This window comes from Carassius gibelio, chromosome A6 (genome assembly GCF_023724105.1).
Source record: "Carassius gibelio isolate Cgi1373 ecotype wild population from Czech Republic chromosome A6, carGib1.2-hapl.c, whole genome shotgun sequence".
Taxonomy (NCBI): domain Eukaryota; kingdom Metazoa; phylum Chordata; class Actinopteri; order Cypriniformes; family Cyprinidae; genus Carassius; species Carassius gibelio.
Window position 1 is genome coordinate 12,466,960 of NC_068376.1, and position 16,036 is coordinate 12,482,995.

The following is a 16,036-nucleotide window of genomic DNA, read 5'->3' on the forward strand; positions in this document are numbered from 1 at the left end:
CAAAACAAAAAACAAAAAGCGCTTGGGCAGAAGCACTTCAAGGCGTCTGCCGTTGCTAAGCAACAATGACGCGCTCTCTCCATGAAGACGCGGAAAGGATAAATGGATTTGCAACACAAAAAAAAAAAAAAAAAAAAAAAAAAAAGTCACTTTCAGTAGCTCTAAATTTATTTCAAAGTGGCAATCCATATACACCTATGATCAGCTGTTCCTTCATCTTGGCTGAGATTTTAACGTTGTTACGGGAAAGGAAAAGCTGAATGTTTAGTTCTTGTCACATGACCCGCGGTTCGCTTTCGGCTCTCTGAAAATTTGAGATGATTTTAACTCGATGCCTGGAAAAAAACAGGCGCGTCACCGCGAGAGCGTCGCTTCCATTATGAGCGCGCCTACATTGGAAATAACGAACTTGAGCACGCAAAGGACACGATATGTGAACGGCCCTAAGAACTGCGGTCTTCTGCAGTACTTGTACTTGTACAGTACAAATATGCCGTGGAGAATCACAGAAAGTGACCGAATTCAAGAACATTGTTGCGGCATCTCTCAAGCAACGAATAAACACCGCTAACTTGGAGAATGCAGTGAAAACTCCTCTTCTTGCGTCCGCCCTAGACCCTCGGCACAACATCTCAGGTTTCTTGATGAAAACACGAGAGAAGAAAAAAAATCTTTTTTGAACATTATCAGAACATTTTCCTTGATGCGAGTGGTGCGTCACCAACGATGAAGAGGATGCAATGCCGTCGGAAAAGGCTGAGTTACAGAGAGTCCAACCGAGACGAGTGGGAACAATTCTTGCTGGAGCCATGTATTCCACCAGATGAGGATCCCATTCAGTGGTGAAACGAAAACACGAAGCGCTTCACAAAGCTTATTCGCTTAGCACACCGTTATTTGTGAGTCCCGACGTCTGTGCCGTCAGAGCGCGTTTTCTCCGCGGCCGGCCTTATTGTTAACAGACTAAGGAGCAGACTTTCCCCCGATCATATTTACATGTCCGTATTTCTTAACCAGAACATGTAAAACAATAGAAAAAAAGTAAAAAAGATTTGCTGACAGTTTCAAAGTTTCAAAGTTAAGTGTAGGTTATGTTCTACAATAGCCTAATTGCTGCAGGCTGCTTTACGTTTTTTCTTTCACTTTTATTTTTTACTTTTATTTGTTTGCACGCATTGTTAAAGGTTTTCAGCTACAAAACACGATGTGTAATGTTCAAGCTTATTGTGTGTAAGCTTGTTCAAAATGACGGAAACAATAAATGTTGCTGAAAAATAATGTCTGTCTCATTAAACTTAATTTAAATAAACGAATATTCAAATATTAGTTTTTTGTGAGCTCAAATATTCGAATGTGATATTTGCGGAAAACCCCCATCCCTATCCCATTTCTAACAAAGTATGAAAAAAAACAATGGTCAGTTCTAATAAGGGACATCGCATACTATAAGCAAACTTCATATCAAACCATTCTACTAAAGCATTTTGGAGATATTGGACATTATTACACTTTAAAGGGCTATAAAAGATCCAATGCCTAATAAGTAGAAAAAACAATTGTTGGTTCTTATAAGGGACGTCCCATACCATATGCACACCTCATATCAAACCATTGTACGACAGCATTTTTGAGATATGGGACATTATTACACTTTAAAGGGTTATAAAGACCACATTTCTGATAAGTAGAAAAAAACAATGGTCAGTTCTTATAAAAGGACATATCATACTATATGCACACCTCATATCAAACCATTTTACTGCAGCATTTTTGAGATATGGGTCCATATGACAATTTAGAGGGCTATAAAGACCCCATTTCTAATAAGTAGAAAAAAAAACAATTGTCCGTTCCTATAAGGGACATCCCATTCAATATGCTGACCTCATATCAAACCATTTTACTGCAGCTTTTATTTTTTAGATATGGGAATATATGGTGCTATAAGGGGTTATAAAGACCCCATTTCTAATAAGTAGCAAAAAACAATGGTCAGTTCCTGTAAGGGACGTCCCATACAATATGCACACCTCATATCAAACCATTTTACTGCAGCATTTTTGAGATATGGGTCCATATGGCGATTTAGAGGGCTATAAAGACCCCATTTCTAATCAGTAGAAAAAACAATGGTCAGTTCTTATCAGGGACGTCCCATACTATATGCACACTTCATATGAAACCATTTTACTGCAGCATTTTTGAGATATGGGACCATACAATAATTTAAAGGGCTATAAAGATCCCATTTCTAATAAGTAGAAAAAAACAATGGTCAATTCTTATAAAGGACATCCCATACTATATGCACACCTCATATCAAACCATTTTGCTGCAGCATTTTTGAGATGGAGGTCCAAATGGTGATTTAGAGGGCTATAAAGACACCATTTCTAATAAGTAGAGAAAAAAAACACTGAACGAGTCAGTCTATTGTTCGTTATCTGGCTCTGCTCGGTGTTCATCTTCAGTTCTCTCTTCACAACAGTTCAGTCAATGTTCTGTATGAGTGCAAGCATTACTCCGGGATATTGGTTTGAACTCAGAGGGAGTGTCAGCCACATTAAAACAAGTGAACAGCTTAAGTCATTTGTGGATTAATGCGTATTAGAGATGCAAATCGTTTAAAACCATTCAGTTCGATTTGGTAAACTTAATGATTCGTTCGCGAACCGAACCAGACTGCTTTGATTTGAACTCTCTCTCACAACAGACACGGAAGAGAAAACAATGCTGAATAAAGTCATTGTTTTTGCCATTTTTGGACCAAAATGTATTTTCGATGCTTCAAAATATTCCAACAAATATTCTGATGTCACATGGACTACTTTGATGATGTTTTTCTTACCTTTCTGGACATGGACAGTATACCGTACACAGTTTCAATGGAGGGACTGAGAGCTCTCGGACAAAACTAAAATATCTTAAACTGTGTTCCGAAGATAAAAGGACATGTTTGGAACAGCATAAGGATGAGTTATTAATGACATAATTTTCATTTTTGGGTGAACTAACCCTTTAATAAATTTTCTAGGTTATATTTCCATCTCGTTATGCCGCTGGTTTAGATTTTTTTTTTTTAGAACTTATTTGTAAATGGAGCAGAAACTTTCTGTGTGTCTAGCAGAGATGGGGACTCGAGTTTGAGACTCGGACTCGAGTGCAACTTAAGTCGCACAAACAGTGACTTCAGACTCGACTTGAGACTCGTCCTCGAAAGACTTCAGACTCGACTCGGACTCGAGCTCCGGGACTCGTGAACAATGTTAATTTTTAGTAAACGTCAGATGAGCTCGCTGTTAGAGTTGTGACGTTCGGGAACGAACCGATTCTTTTGAACGGCTCATAAACATGAACGATGGGAGCCGAGTCACGGCTGGAGGCTCTTCTTCTATTTTTCCTATGCGTGTTTCAGAGCGCGTGTTTCACACAGATGCACACAAATGAGCTCCTCCGCGAGACAGAACAGTTATAGGGGGAGGGGCGCACCCAGCGCAGGCCAACCCTTTATAGCGTGATGATATTAGTTATTAGTTGTGCGCGCATCCTTCACGTGAGTACTCCAGTGGAAAAAAACCTGCGTGCCTCTGTCATTGGGTAGGAGCGGAGCCATGACGTTTTGCACAGATATTCATTGCAGCCCACTTTGTTATTGTTCATTGACTTGAAGGGGCTGATGTCCTATTTGCAAAGTTTACAGTAGTAATAGTATGTAGACATTTCCATTTTATTTATTCTAATTTTATCTACTTTAAATATTTTTGGTTCTCTATCAAAATGTTCTTGTGTGATAACAATGTTCTTGTGTGGAAGAGTTAGTAGTAAAAGCTGTTTTGCACAGAAATTCATTGCAGCCGGCTTTGTTTTTGATGTTTATTTGTGAGTAGGTATTGTATGAATAACATAAGTCAGCGTAGCTTTGTTCATTCTTAAGCCAGACAAGAGGTGTGCAGCTATACAGCCAGGACAGACAGAAGGCCATTACTGAATCCATAAATGCAAAATACAGATATTAACTTAAAAGTAAAGCATTCTTGGTGTTTTTGTCATGTTGCAATAGCCTGTTTACACTGATTATATACCAAAATCAAAGTTGATATTGTACGCTAATAGATAGAGTTGTCATAATAACATATTACATGCTTTGAATTCCTTATATATAGCTATGCAGTGTTCTAAGCAGCTTGGATGGGTCGCTCTACGTGATGCAACATTTATTATAACCAGAGACTTAATATAATAAAGAGACTTGAGACTTGAGTTGGACTCTAGCTCAGAGACTTGAGACTTGACTTGGACTCTAGCTCAGAGACTTGAGACTTGACTTGGACTCTAGCTCAGAGACTTGTGAGCATCTCTGGTGTCTAGTACTATCTACACTGGACGCGAGAGTTGTCATCTGTGCCCCACAGCGAAAAGTGTGTCTAAACTTGATGACATTACACTATAGTGTCAAATCATCTGAACACAGTGTCAGATAATTTTGTCATAAAAAGAACGAGCATTAGTTCACTGATGGGGATCGTGTCCAGTGTATCCATCCCTGTGTTTCGTTGTCTTTTGTTGGATCGATCGCTCCAATTGTGTCCGGTGTAGACCTGGCGGGCGTTTTTTATTGTTTTATTTTACAGCCCTGCTTGTTTTAATGTTTTTTCATTAAATATCTGTATTGACTGCGTGGTCATATTCTCGAATTATTTACTGCCATGCGACTCACAAAAGTAAAGCGATTTTTGGCGGATGTGCTGTGCTTGTGCTTCCGTGGTCGTCTTCATTTCGTCAGGTGAAACATCTCTCACACTTGCAGCAGTCTGTGAGCAGCAACAACTTCCTCAGCCTTCACTCCGTGAATAAAGTATTTCAGTATGTTTGAAATGTTATGTTCATAACATAGCATATAAAATAATAATAATAATAATAATAAATAACAGGAGAGTTTCAAAGCGGCTTAAGCTATTTTGTGTAAACTTTTTTCCCTATATCACATGCCAAACTAATAACATTGTAAGCATTACATCTTTAATAGCTGCTTTCTGCTGTGAAAATTGTTTGTGATGAAAATAACAGTACATCTTTGTCAGTTATTTTATCTAAACAGATCGATTAACTTCAAGAATTCAAAATAAGATAGCATGCTGATAATGTAGTAACCGAGCACTGTAAGATTACATTTGTTTGAACGCATTATTGCAAAAGCGATTGAGTGTGAATCTGTTTAAATCATGCTTTAACCCGAAAATAACCAGTAAAAGAAACAGACAAACTCTTAACATCCCACTCGACTCTTGCAGTCATTGTAACCTTCTGATCAAGCTAAATATGTTTAACATTAATTCTTGATGAAAATGCAGTTATATTATGGGCTGTTGACATTAGAGGTCGACCGATATATCGCTCGGCCGATATATGGGGCCGATATTTGTCATTTTTTAATATATCGGCATCGGCCGATATCCGTGTTTAGTAGCGCCGATTTAAAGTCAGGCACGTCGGCGGGCAGCCCCGTGTTATTGGCGCTGTGGAAAGTGCTGCTGCTGCCACTGCATGTGAAGCACCCCAAGCCAAAACTTTTGGAAGATTCAACAACAGACCTGGGAGATAAAGGTAGTCAGGGAATTTCACTCTGTAAATGGGGTGGAGAAGTTGGCAGCTCTTACAAACACTGCAGCGTGATTGAGGGCTCCGTTACTCCGCCCCGCTCACAGACAGCAGCGTGCTCGGAGAGACAGCTGTCCTGGAGCTGCCCAGAATGGTGAATAACATTTGTTCGGAAGCATGGTTTGATGCAGACAAAAACCAGTTTTCCATCCAACTAATTTGTATTTAGGGATGTCAACATTTATTAATTTCCATGATCGATCGTCGTTTAAATTAACGATCAAGTGATAACCTTAATTCTGCAAAATGCGTCTGCAGCGGTATTATTATTATGTGCAAAAGCCACTTGGAAAAAAAGCCTTCTCACACGAATTAAAGGGGTTTTAGTGTGAATAAAATGCTATTAGCAGGACTGTAAAATGAATAAATGTGATTATGATCATTTGATAAAATGAAGAGAGCGCGCCGTACATTGGAGATCATGTTACTTTGTTGACCGTTTCCCGTCAAGGAGACCGCTGAATGCGCCTCTTTAAACGGTTTTGTGGTGCCCCTTGTTGTATTTTAAAATGCAGTGTTTTCAAATTACACTATAGTAGTGGTGCAACGGATCATCATTGATATCTTCGGTTCGTCACACATGTGACCCGCGGATTGAATTATGAAAAAAAAAAAAAAAAAAAAAAAAAAAAAAAAGTTGCGCATGTTCAGTCCACACTCAGTGGTAATGCGGAGCGGAGGAGCTTGAACGCCCCGCACATTTTGGCTTCCCTGTCAGATATAATGATGAAGGAAAGAGGTCAGAGTGAAAAGATTGTGCCAGATCTTTATGAAAAGGATGAACTATCCCGAGCATCCCCTGTTGCGCTCAGGGGATTGAGAGCTATGTGACGATAACTGCTCACTTCATCACAGCAGACTGAGAGATGAGAAGTTGGGGTATTATGTTAAAAAGAAGATATTATGCCATGTGCATTAAGTTGATTTCATATATTTTAATTTAATAATTTAATGTTAATAAAAAAAAAGACAAAACGTATGTTTATTTGTCTTGGCCATTTTTTCTTTTTTGCTGATCTGAAAAATTATCTGATCCATACGAGGACGAGTGAGCGCGGGTTTGACGAGACGTATTTGGAGGTTATTGCTCACGCCTCGTTCTGCACATATCCAAAATGTTTCCATATTCGCAATGTATCTGAATGTTAAACTATAATATTATATATATATATATATATATATATATATATATATATATATATATATATATATATATATATATATATATGTAAACTAGACGGAACAAATCATCCTCTTCACATGAGCAAAAACGTCCTTGGCATAACAGCAGAGAGGACGGTATACGGTGTATTCAAACTGACCAGTGTAACCTTTTAAATGTTTGGTTGACTGGACTTTATTTTAATAATGAACAGACTGCGATGTAAGTTTGAAATTAGAATGAACTTTATATGTTCTGTGTCATTTATACCAAACACAAATGTTGCTAGTTGCTAGTGTGTTTGCAGCACTACTGTTAGCCTATTTATTTTTTATATTTTTATATTTTTCAGTTTATAGTTTATTATTCATTGTATTTATTTAAATGTATATTTAAGTTTACATTTATGTTCCAACAAACTTTCTAAAAAAAATTCTACTTGATAAATGTAAATGCTCCAAAACTTTTATGTAAATGATTGACTTATATATATATATATATATTACCTGTTTTATATATTACCTGTTTCATATATTTAATACTTGGTCAGTTTATTGATTTGTTTGGTTAACTTTGGATACATTTTTTTTTTATTTTAATAACGTGCAGTGCACTAAATTAAGATTCGAGAGATGGTTCAAGTCAGTGCTCAATAAATGATGATAAGTTTAGAAAGGTTGTGCATCCACTTATTATAAGTGTGACATTTTAGCATGCAAATCAAGAGGAAAACTCCAAGATATCGGCCCTAAAAATCGGCAGCACATATCGGCCATCGGCTGACCCTGACCTCTAAACATCGGCATCGGCATCGGCTATAGAAAAACCCATTTCGGTCGATCTCTAGTTGACATGAATTGTATTAGTGATGGAGCGTTCTTGTAGCGGGTGAAAACCACGAAGCTCATATTCAAGTGTTTGTGCAAAAATTATTAATGTGCATTAATGACAGGGAGGCGCCGTCTCATCACTTACATTTTTTCCTGATAATGAATTTATAATTTAACATAATATCATGGTGTCTCACATACATTAAAAATATATCTACAGAAAGCTTGAAATGTTTTTTAACCGAAAACGAATTGTGTAATCTGTGAATGTTGCATTTCTCTCGTCGGAGAGAGCCAGCACTGTGAATATAACCAAAACAACAGTCCTATATAAACCAGTTCAGTAAGTGAAAGCCTCATAAGACACTGTCCATATGAAAGAGCAATTCACAGCTTTATCTCGACCCCACAAGCCATGCATAACTACCCAAAACCCAACCCCCTCCAGCTGAACAGAATTCGGTCTGTTTTTTGGCTTTGAGGAACGGTGTGTTACTGGGCTGAAACATGCCTGCACTCAGCAGCACTACTCTTTGTATTGAGAATTTTCTCGCAGCCCATATTATTATTTTCACAAGACCATAATAATAATAACAAATCATCAATTAATAATTAATCATTATTTTAGGAAAATCATTGTTATTTGTGATCGTGGGTGTTTGTGGAAGGCTTTAAGACCAAGCGGAACCCTCTATTCCCACCTCACCGCGCGCGGGACTCGCGCTCAGTGAAGCAGCTTCACTGTCTACGGTTTGACTTTACTAAATCAGATTGAGGCCAATACAACTTATTGATCATGAGCCCAACATTTAGCAAGCAGGAAAACATTAATTCTAACAGAAGGAAGACGTATTTCATAGAGAGAGAGAGAGAGAGAGAAACCAGTCTAGGGCTATTCTTAAACTTGGAGCTCATTATACTGAAGTACAAATCCAAACACCAGAAACGTTATGCATTTTATTTATTCACATGCTGTATGGTTGAAATAATATTTTAGTTCACAACTTTAAGTTCCGTTGTTTAAAAAAAAAAATGCTTTATTGGCTAATGTTTCATAAACCTTCAGTTGTTATGCTCTAAAATCCATGCCATTATTAATTTCACAGTATTTTTACCACCTAAATGACTAATCTTTAAAGTCACAATTCTATAATGATCAAAATCACTCAGGCCAATGGTATTTTTTAATGACATTATTTTATTATTTTTAATAATTGTAGCCTACATAAATAGGTAAAGCAAAGTAATTCGGATTGTCCCTTATTTTTTCCTTCGTTTTCTTAAAGAATAAACACATATTTTTTACAAGAATAAACATGATAACATTATTAAGAAAAATAATTTAAGCAATTAAAACCTTTTTTAAAAAAAACTTGAATTTAAATACTATTAAATTAACTTGAAATTCTCAAGAAGTTTATAAGTAAAATAAGTTCTAAATGAACTTGTGTTAACAATATAATTAGAACTAACAATATAATTAGATTTTTTTTAAATGAACAATTCCTGTATAAAATGGGACAGCAAACTTTATATCAGTGGTTCTCAACCTTTTTTTTCCAGCGGGCAGCACTATGGTCTAAGTGCAAGTCTCGCGGGCCGCACGCATATAATTTACATATTACGTCACCAATACAAACCAACCTGATTTATAATATTATAGCCTAACTATTATGATATATAATCTATTACATTTATTGAAATAAATAATTCTACTCCCCATAAATAAAACACCTGAGCTAACCAATTTTGTGAGATTCAGCTTGAAAGGAGTAACAGCACAAAGAAGTTGCGATTGTAACGCCTGTGTTATACTTTCTGCATGAGCAATCCAGATGCGTACACGGCCAGCGCAGACGCAGACTTCTTCAATTTATACTTCTAAATGTGCAGGCTGATGGTCTGCTCTGCAATTGCACAGAATTATTGCACATCTGTCTTTATATTCTTTTATTGACAGATTGCACAGGTTCGAGTAGCTATGAGCTTCTTCACACTGCCTGCACATGTGCAATTTTGCTTTTGAAGTCTACTGACCTCGGCACACACTCTCCAATGATGATTTTTACGTCATGCCTACCTAGCGGTCCATAGAGGACTTGCGGACGCAGAAAGTTTGACAGAGGCTTTAAGATGCAGGCATGACCTGACGCGCGACATTTCAGAAAATGTGCTTTCACAAATGTAGCCTATTTTGATCCAAATATGTAAAGCACTTTTGAATTTAATAATATGAGGTTCTCTCCGGAGATGTTTTGCCACATTTCTTCAATTAAGGATTGCTATGTAGTGTATGGTGTTTCTATTTGCCTGAACTTCTTCAAGTGAGTTGCAGGGCAAAAAAAAAAAAAATCCAGCACTTCTCCTTCAATACTGATACTGCGACTATTCACAGTTTGTAGCTACATGTTCATTCGCTGGCATTTTTAGAATTTCTTTTTTTTTCTCCCTTAAAAATACAAATTTGTCCATTCTGATGCGAAATTTTACCTTAAAGGCAATTTACCTAATGGCTGTGGATGAATATTTGAATTGAATTCTGCCAAAGTGCGCACTTGAATGTGTTTGTTAAATGTTTATGCCAGTAGGTCTGCTCATGTCTGTAAATTATATATGAAGAAAAAACAATTCAGAAAAACATTAGGATATAGCTTATATTTCATTAGTAGCATAATTTTTTAATTGATGTAAAAAAAAGTAACATTTTACAAACTGTTAAACTGCAAACAGATCGCGTGAAGTGAAATGAACGAAGTAATTTTCAGATGCAATGAAGAAAAAAAAAAAGAAAAAAAAAAACCCTGGATAGGGTTATGAAGTGTAAAATAAGTATAATTACTGTTAACCAAGAGTAACACATTTTAACGGATTAATCGCCTTTTTTTAATACGCTGAATATTTTCTTTATTTTTTTATTTTTTTAACACGCTAAAAAATAAAATACAAATCGCTAAAAGTTTGTCAGAGGAAAAAAATATATGAGTCGGTATAGGTTTCATTTTAATGGATTAATCACCTATTTTCATTTGCTGTAATAAAAATAAATCAGAGTTTGTGAGAGGAAAAAATATTAAGTCAGGTATAAGTTGCATTATATTACATTTAGAAATAATAACGGCTGACCTAATAATTTTATAATGTACCAACAGGGTATTTTTACAACAAATCATTTAAATTTAACAAATTTATCAGAACAAAACAATAATGGATAAATATAATTGCAGTATATAATAATATAGGCTTAGTAATAATAATAAAAAAATAATAATAATCATTTAAAGCTAAGCATAAGGTAAGGTTGGGCTTTCTCAATCAGGAGAATTCGAAACATTTCCATATTCGTGATGTTGCCCATCTGAAGCTTAACTATTATTCATGAGGTAAATAGGCTGTGTGCGTTTCGGTATCGATGGAACAAAAATCATAATTAACAATATGTCAAAGTGCTAAGGCTGTTTCCAGTGAATATGTGCGCGAGGCAGCAGCGCGATCAAACAGCTGAATCAAATAATACTTAATTTTTGGTCACATGTAAGGCATAATTAAAAAATGCAAAGTGTTGGTAGTTTGAAAAATCAAGAATAATAACAGAGTTAATACTAATTATTGCTAAATGCTTGACCGTTCCCATTTCGCTCTGCATATGGAACCTGAAGTTTTTTTTAAACCAAGAATGAACCAAAATGAAAATGAAATTAAAACATTTAGCTTATATATATACACTCCTGAACAAAATCTTAAGACCATGGGATGCATCGCAAGTTTTACACATTTTGCACTAGTGGATCATAACCAGGTTGTAAGTGCTGCTTCAAAATGCCAAAAGAAAAAACAGGATCAAGAGACAAAAAATAGAGAGTAGGCAATTTATTGAAAACTGCATTTAAAGTCAAACAGGCTGTTCATCAGCTGATCAAAAATTTAAGACCATTGCCCAAAAATAAACTCACAACAAAACTAAAAGTGTCAAAAAAGGACTCAGTAGTGAGTAGCCCCACCGTTCTTGTTGATCACTTCAAACACTCGTTTCGGCATGCTTGATGTGACTGTTTCCAGGAGGCTGGTGGGAACGTTGGTCCATGTGGTGAAGATGGCTTCATGAAGGGCATCCACGGTCTGGAACTGACGTCCGTTTTTGTAAACTTCCCTTGCCATCCATCCCCAAATGTTCTCAATGGGATTTAGATCAGGGGAACACGCAGGATGGTCCAAAAGAGCAACGTTATTCTCCTGGAAGAAGTCCTTTGTCAGGCGGGCGTTGTGAATTGCAGCGTTGTCCTGTTGAAAGACCCAGTCATTACCACACAGACGGGGCCCCTCGGTCAAGAGGGATGCCCGCTGCAACAGATCCACATAGCCAGTCGCCGTTTGACGCCCCTGCACAACCTGAAGCTCCATTTTTCCATTGAAGGAAAAAGCACCCCAGATCATGACGGAGCCTCCTCCACTGTGCCGCGTAGAAAACATCTCAGGTGGGATCTCCTTGTCATGCCAGTAACGTTGGAAACCATCAGGACCATCCAGGTTAAATTTTTTCTCGTCAGAGAATAAAACTTTCTTCCACCTTTCAATGTCCCATGTTTGGTGCTCCCTTGCAAATTCCAAACGGGCAAGTTTGTGTCGTGGGAGGAGACGTGGCCTTTGAAGACGTTTTTTGTTCTTGAAGCCCTTCTCTAGCAGATGACGTCTTATGGTTATTGGGCTGCAGTCAGCATCAGTAAGGGCCTTAATTTGGGTCGAGGATCGACCTGTGTCTTCACGGACAACCCGTCGGATCCTGCGGCTCAGTGCAGGTGAAATCTTTTTGGGTCTACCACTTGACTTTTTTTGTCCCATAACTCTCAGGATTTTTTAAGAAATGTAAAATGACTGTCTTACTGCGTCCAACCTCGGCAGCGATGGCGCGTTGTGTGAGACCTTGCTTGTGCAGCTCAACAATCCTGCCACGTTAAAAAAGAGAAAGCCTTTTTGCCTTTGCCATCAGGAGATCTTGACAGTATGACTGCTTGAAAAACAATGACATGAAAGCCATATTTTTGTGCAGATTTGACCTTTTTATGGCTATGGTCTTAAACTTTTGATCAGCTGATGAACAGCCTGTTTGACCTTAAATGCAGTTTTCAATAAATTGCCTACTCTCTATTTTTTATCTCTTGCTCCTGTTTCTTCTTTTGGCATTTTGAAGCAGCACTTACAACCCGGTTATGATCCACTAGTGCGAAATGTGTAAAATTTGCAAGCATCCCCTGGTCTTAAGATTTTGTTCAGGAGTGTATATATATGTATATATATATATATATATATATATATATATATATATATATATATATATATATGTATATATATATATACACATACTTATATATATATATATATATTCATTCATATCTTGAAAATGCTGCAGTAGAATGGTTTGATATGAGGTGTGCATATAGTATGGCATGTCCCTTTTAAGAACTGACCTTTTTTTTCTACTTATTAGAAATGGGATCTTAATAGACTTGTAAAATGTAATATTATCCTATATCTTGAAAAGGCTCCAGTAAAATGGTTTTATGTGAGGTATAGATATAGTATGGGATGTCTTTTTTTAAGAACTGACCTTTAATTGTTTTTTCTCATCATAAAAAAAAATGTCTTTTAAATCAATGTCCCATATCTCGTTTTTCTACTAATATTGTAATGCTTTGAAAGGCTGAAAATTATAGTAATACAGAACAGTCAAAGCAAACAATAATTTACACGAATAATAGAGCAGATGGGCAAAAAAAGGTAATCGTATATAAAATCTGAACCTGTAGATGAAAAGCGCTCTGAAAGCGTGTACCCGCTATGTTGGTCCTGCTATTACCGTAAATATAGTAATACACGCGCATAAATTTCACTCGCTGCTGGCTTGACGATGTTTTTCTGAAGTGCGGCTAGCTTGACCGCAGTATTCGCTTGTTAAGTCTGACGTCACGTAGCAGCGCTTCCGTGTCCAAACGCTCTAACAGTTACCACGAGAAAACAACAAAAGGTGCTAATATAAACTCACAATGTGATAGAATACTAGCGAAAAAGTTATAATCTTAACCTTTAACTCCATACCGAAGTCCCAGATAGGCAGACAATGAAAATATAAATATAAAAAATATATATAAAAATTATTTGTGTTTGGGACGCTGTGAGCACGGAAACTGTAAGTTTGAAAGCGTTTAGCTTAAATTATTAATATGAATAAACAGTGCTCATAAACGGCTGCTGAGGCCGCATTCTCAAGTGAAGCGAGTTGATGCTTGGACCCGGAAGCAGCGCTTCTTACGTCATCACTTAACAACCGAATATTATGAAGATTTTATTTGGCGCTCTACAGCGCGCCATTCAGCCTCTAAAACAAAGAGAGCAAGTTAACTTTATCTTTACCAGCTCAACTTTCAAGAAAAGAAGTCAAGTGTAAAGTTTGCATGTTTCACATCTTTGATGAGACCTTTCGACACTAATTATTTGATTTAGCATCATTTAATCGATTATGTTTTTACAAGTAACGTTATAAAGTTCCAAACTCTGTCCAGTAGATGGACGGGATATAAATTACTTCTAAACCTGTGTTTTATACTAAATTACAGTTTGCATACTGTATTTTAACTAAGCGTAGTTTTGAATGTGATTTACACGCTAACGTTATCTCTTCAAACTAACTAGCTTGCGGCTAACACAAATATCACCCTCAGCAACACAAACTCACCCCTCTCTTCGGGTCCCATCGAGCAGATTTTAGGATTAAAGACCACAAGACTTTAATTCAGTTTTCTAACTTAACTCCTTCAGCTGAGGAAGATAAACTGACAGAGAAATTTTTGAAGAACTTCCTCTTCCTCCTCCTCGTCTTCTTCTTCTTCTTCCGTTTTTTCCAATAGTGTGTTCCTGCACAACCGGAGGCTGCAGATTCAGGAACGCAGATCTGGGCCGCAGTTCTAGGACCCTAGTTTTTCCTGACAGCGCCACCTACCGTACTGGCCAATATAGCGATGGCTGCAGTTTCAGGACCGCAGTTCTAGTATCCTGTTGGTTTAGTTTGCAGTCACGTTACTTTGTATATAGCATCAATATATTAATCTCAGTAGTATTTGTTTTAAAATGTGATTTTTGATTCAAAATGCAGCAGAGGTTAATTACTAAGTGTGCTTTGAGTCACAATTTTAAATTTAAACATGAATTTACACAAAATATAAATGAAATATCAATTTTGTAAAATTGATGTATATCAATTTTAAAACAATTGTAAAAAATTAAGAACCTTAATTTTGACTGAAGAACCTTCAGTCAGAAGTCTTAGTCTCTTGAATTATACAGTATATTGATTCACTTCCTTAAGGAGAATTAGCTCATTATCAGGTAAGTTAAAGTTGGAATCCGCGTATGGAGTCACTAAATTACTGCCAATATTTTAAAAGTTGTTGAGAGGCAAGACAAGACACAAGAATGATTCAAGAATGTTTATTCATATACATATGTGTATATATATATATATATATAAAGTACAGACCAAAAGTTTGGACACGCCTCCTCGTTCAAAGAGTTTTCTTTATTTTCATGACTATGGAAATTGTAGAGTCACACTGAAGGCATCAAGGGCTATTTGAGCAAGAAGGAGAGTGATGGGGTGCTGCTCCAGATGACCTGGCCTCCACAGTCACCGGACCTGAACCCAATCGAGATGGTTTAGGGGTGAGCTGGACCGCAGACAGAAGGCAAAAGGGCCAACAAGTGCTAAGCATCTCTCGGGGAACTCCTTCAAGACTGTTGGAAGACCATTTCAGGTGACTACCTCTTGAAGCTCATCAAGAGAATGCCAAGAGTGTGCAAAGCAGTGATCAAAACAAAAATGTGGCTACTTTGAATAACCTACAATATGACATATTTTCAGTTGTTTCACACTTTTTTGTTATGTATATAATTCCATATATAATTTTACATGTGTTAATATGTAATGTGTAATATGTAATATGTTTTGATGCCTTCAGTGTGAATCTACAATTTTCATAGTCATGAAAATAAAGAAAACTCTTTGAATAAGAAGGTGTGTCCAAACTTTTGGTCTGTACTGTATATCTATATATATATATGTAATTTTTGCGACAACATCACAACAGCACCAAAGTGAACCTCCATCAGTTGCTGCATGGATAGAATGGCTGTAGGGTTCAACTCTAGAGAAAGAGAGAGCGAGAGACAGAGAGAGATAAACAAGAAACATTTGTTTAACATATTCAACTGGATTATATATATATATATATATATATATATATATATATATATATATATATATGAAAAGAGAAAGTCCTTGCAGCATATGGTGCATCTCTTCAATTCGGGCAGGGATCTCCCTTTTTGGATTGTTATA

At 36.7% G+C, this 16,036-nt stretch overlaps 1 protein-coding gene across 15 annotated transcripts in view; it reads right to left on the minus strand.

Moving 5' to 3' along the window:
• LOC128016245 (centrosomal protein of 95 kDa) overlaps positions 1 to 14,546 on the minus strand; it is a 233,500-nt gene extending 218,954 nt beyond the window's left edge. For all 15 annotated transcript variants that reach the window (XR_008184107.1, XR_008184105.1, XR_008184106.1 and 12 more), the window contains exon 1: positions 14,378 to 14,546. Coding sequence is in view for 10 of the 15 variants with exons in the window: in XM_052600760.1 (XP_052456720.1) it covers positions 14,378 to 14,396 (19 nt within the window). In the remaining 5 variants the exon portion in view is untranslated. The remainder of the gene's footprint in view (positions 1 to 14,377) is intronic.
• Between the last annotated feature and the right edge of the window lie 1,490 nt (positions 14,547 to 16,036).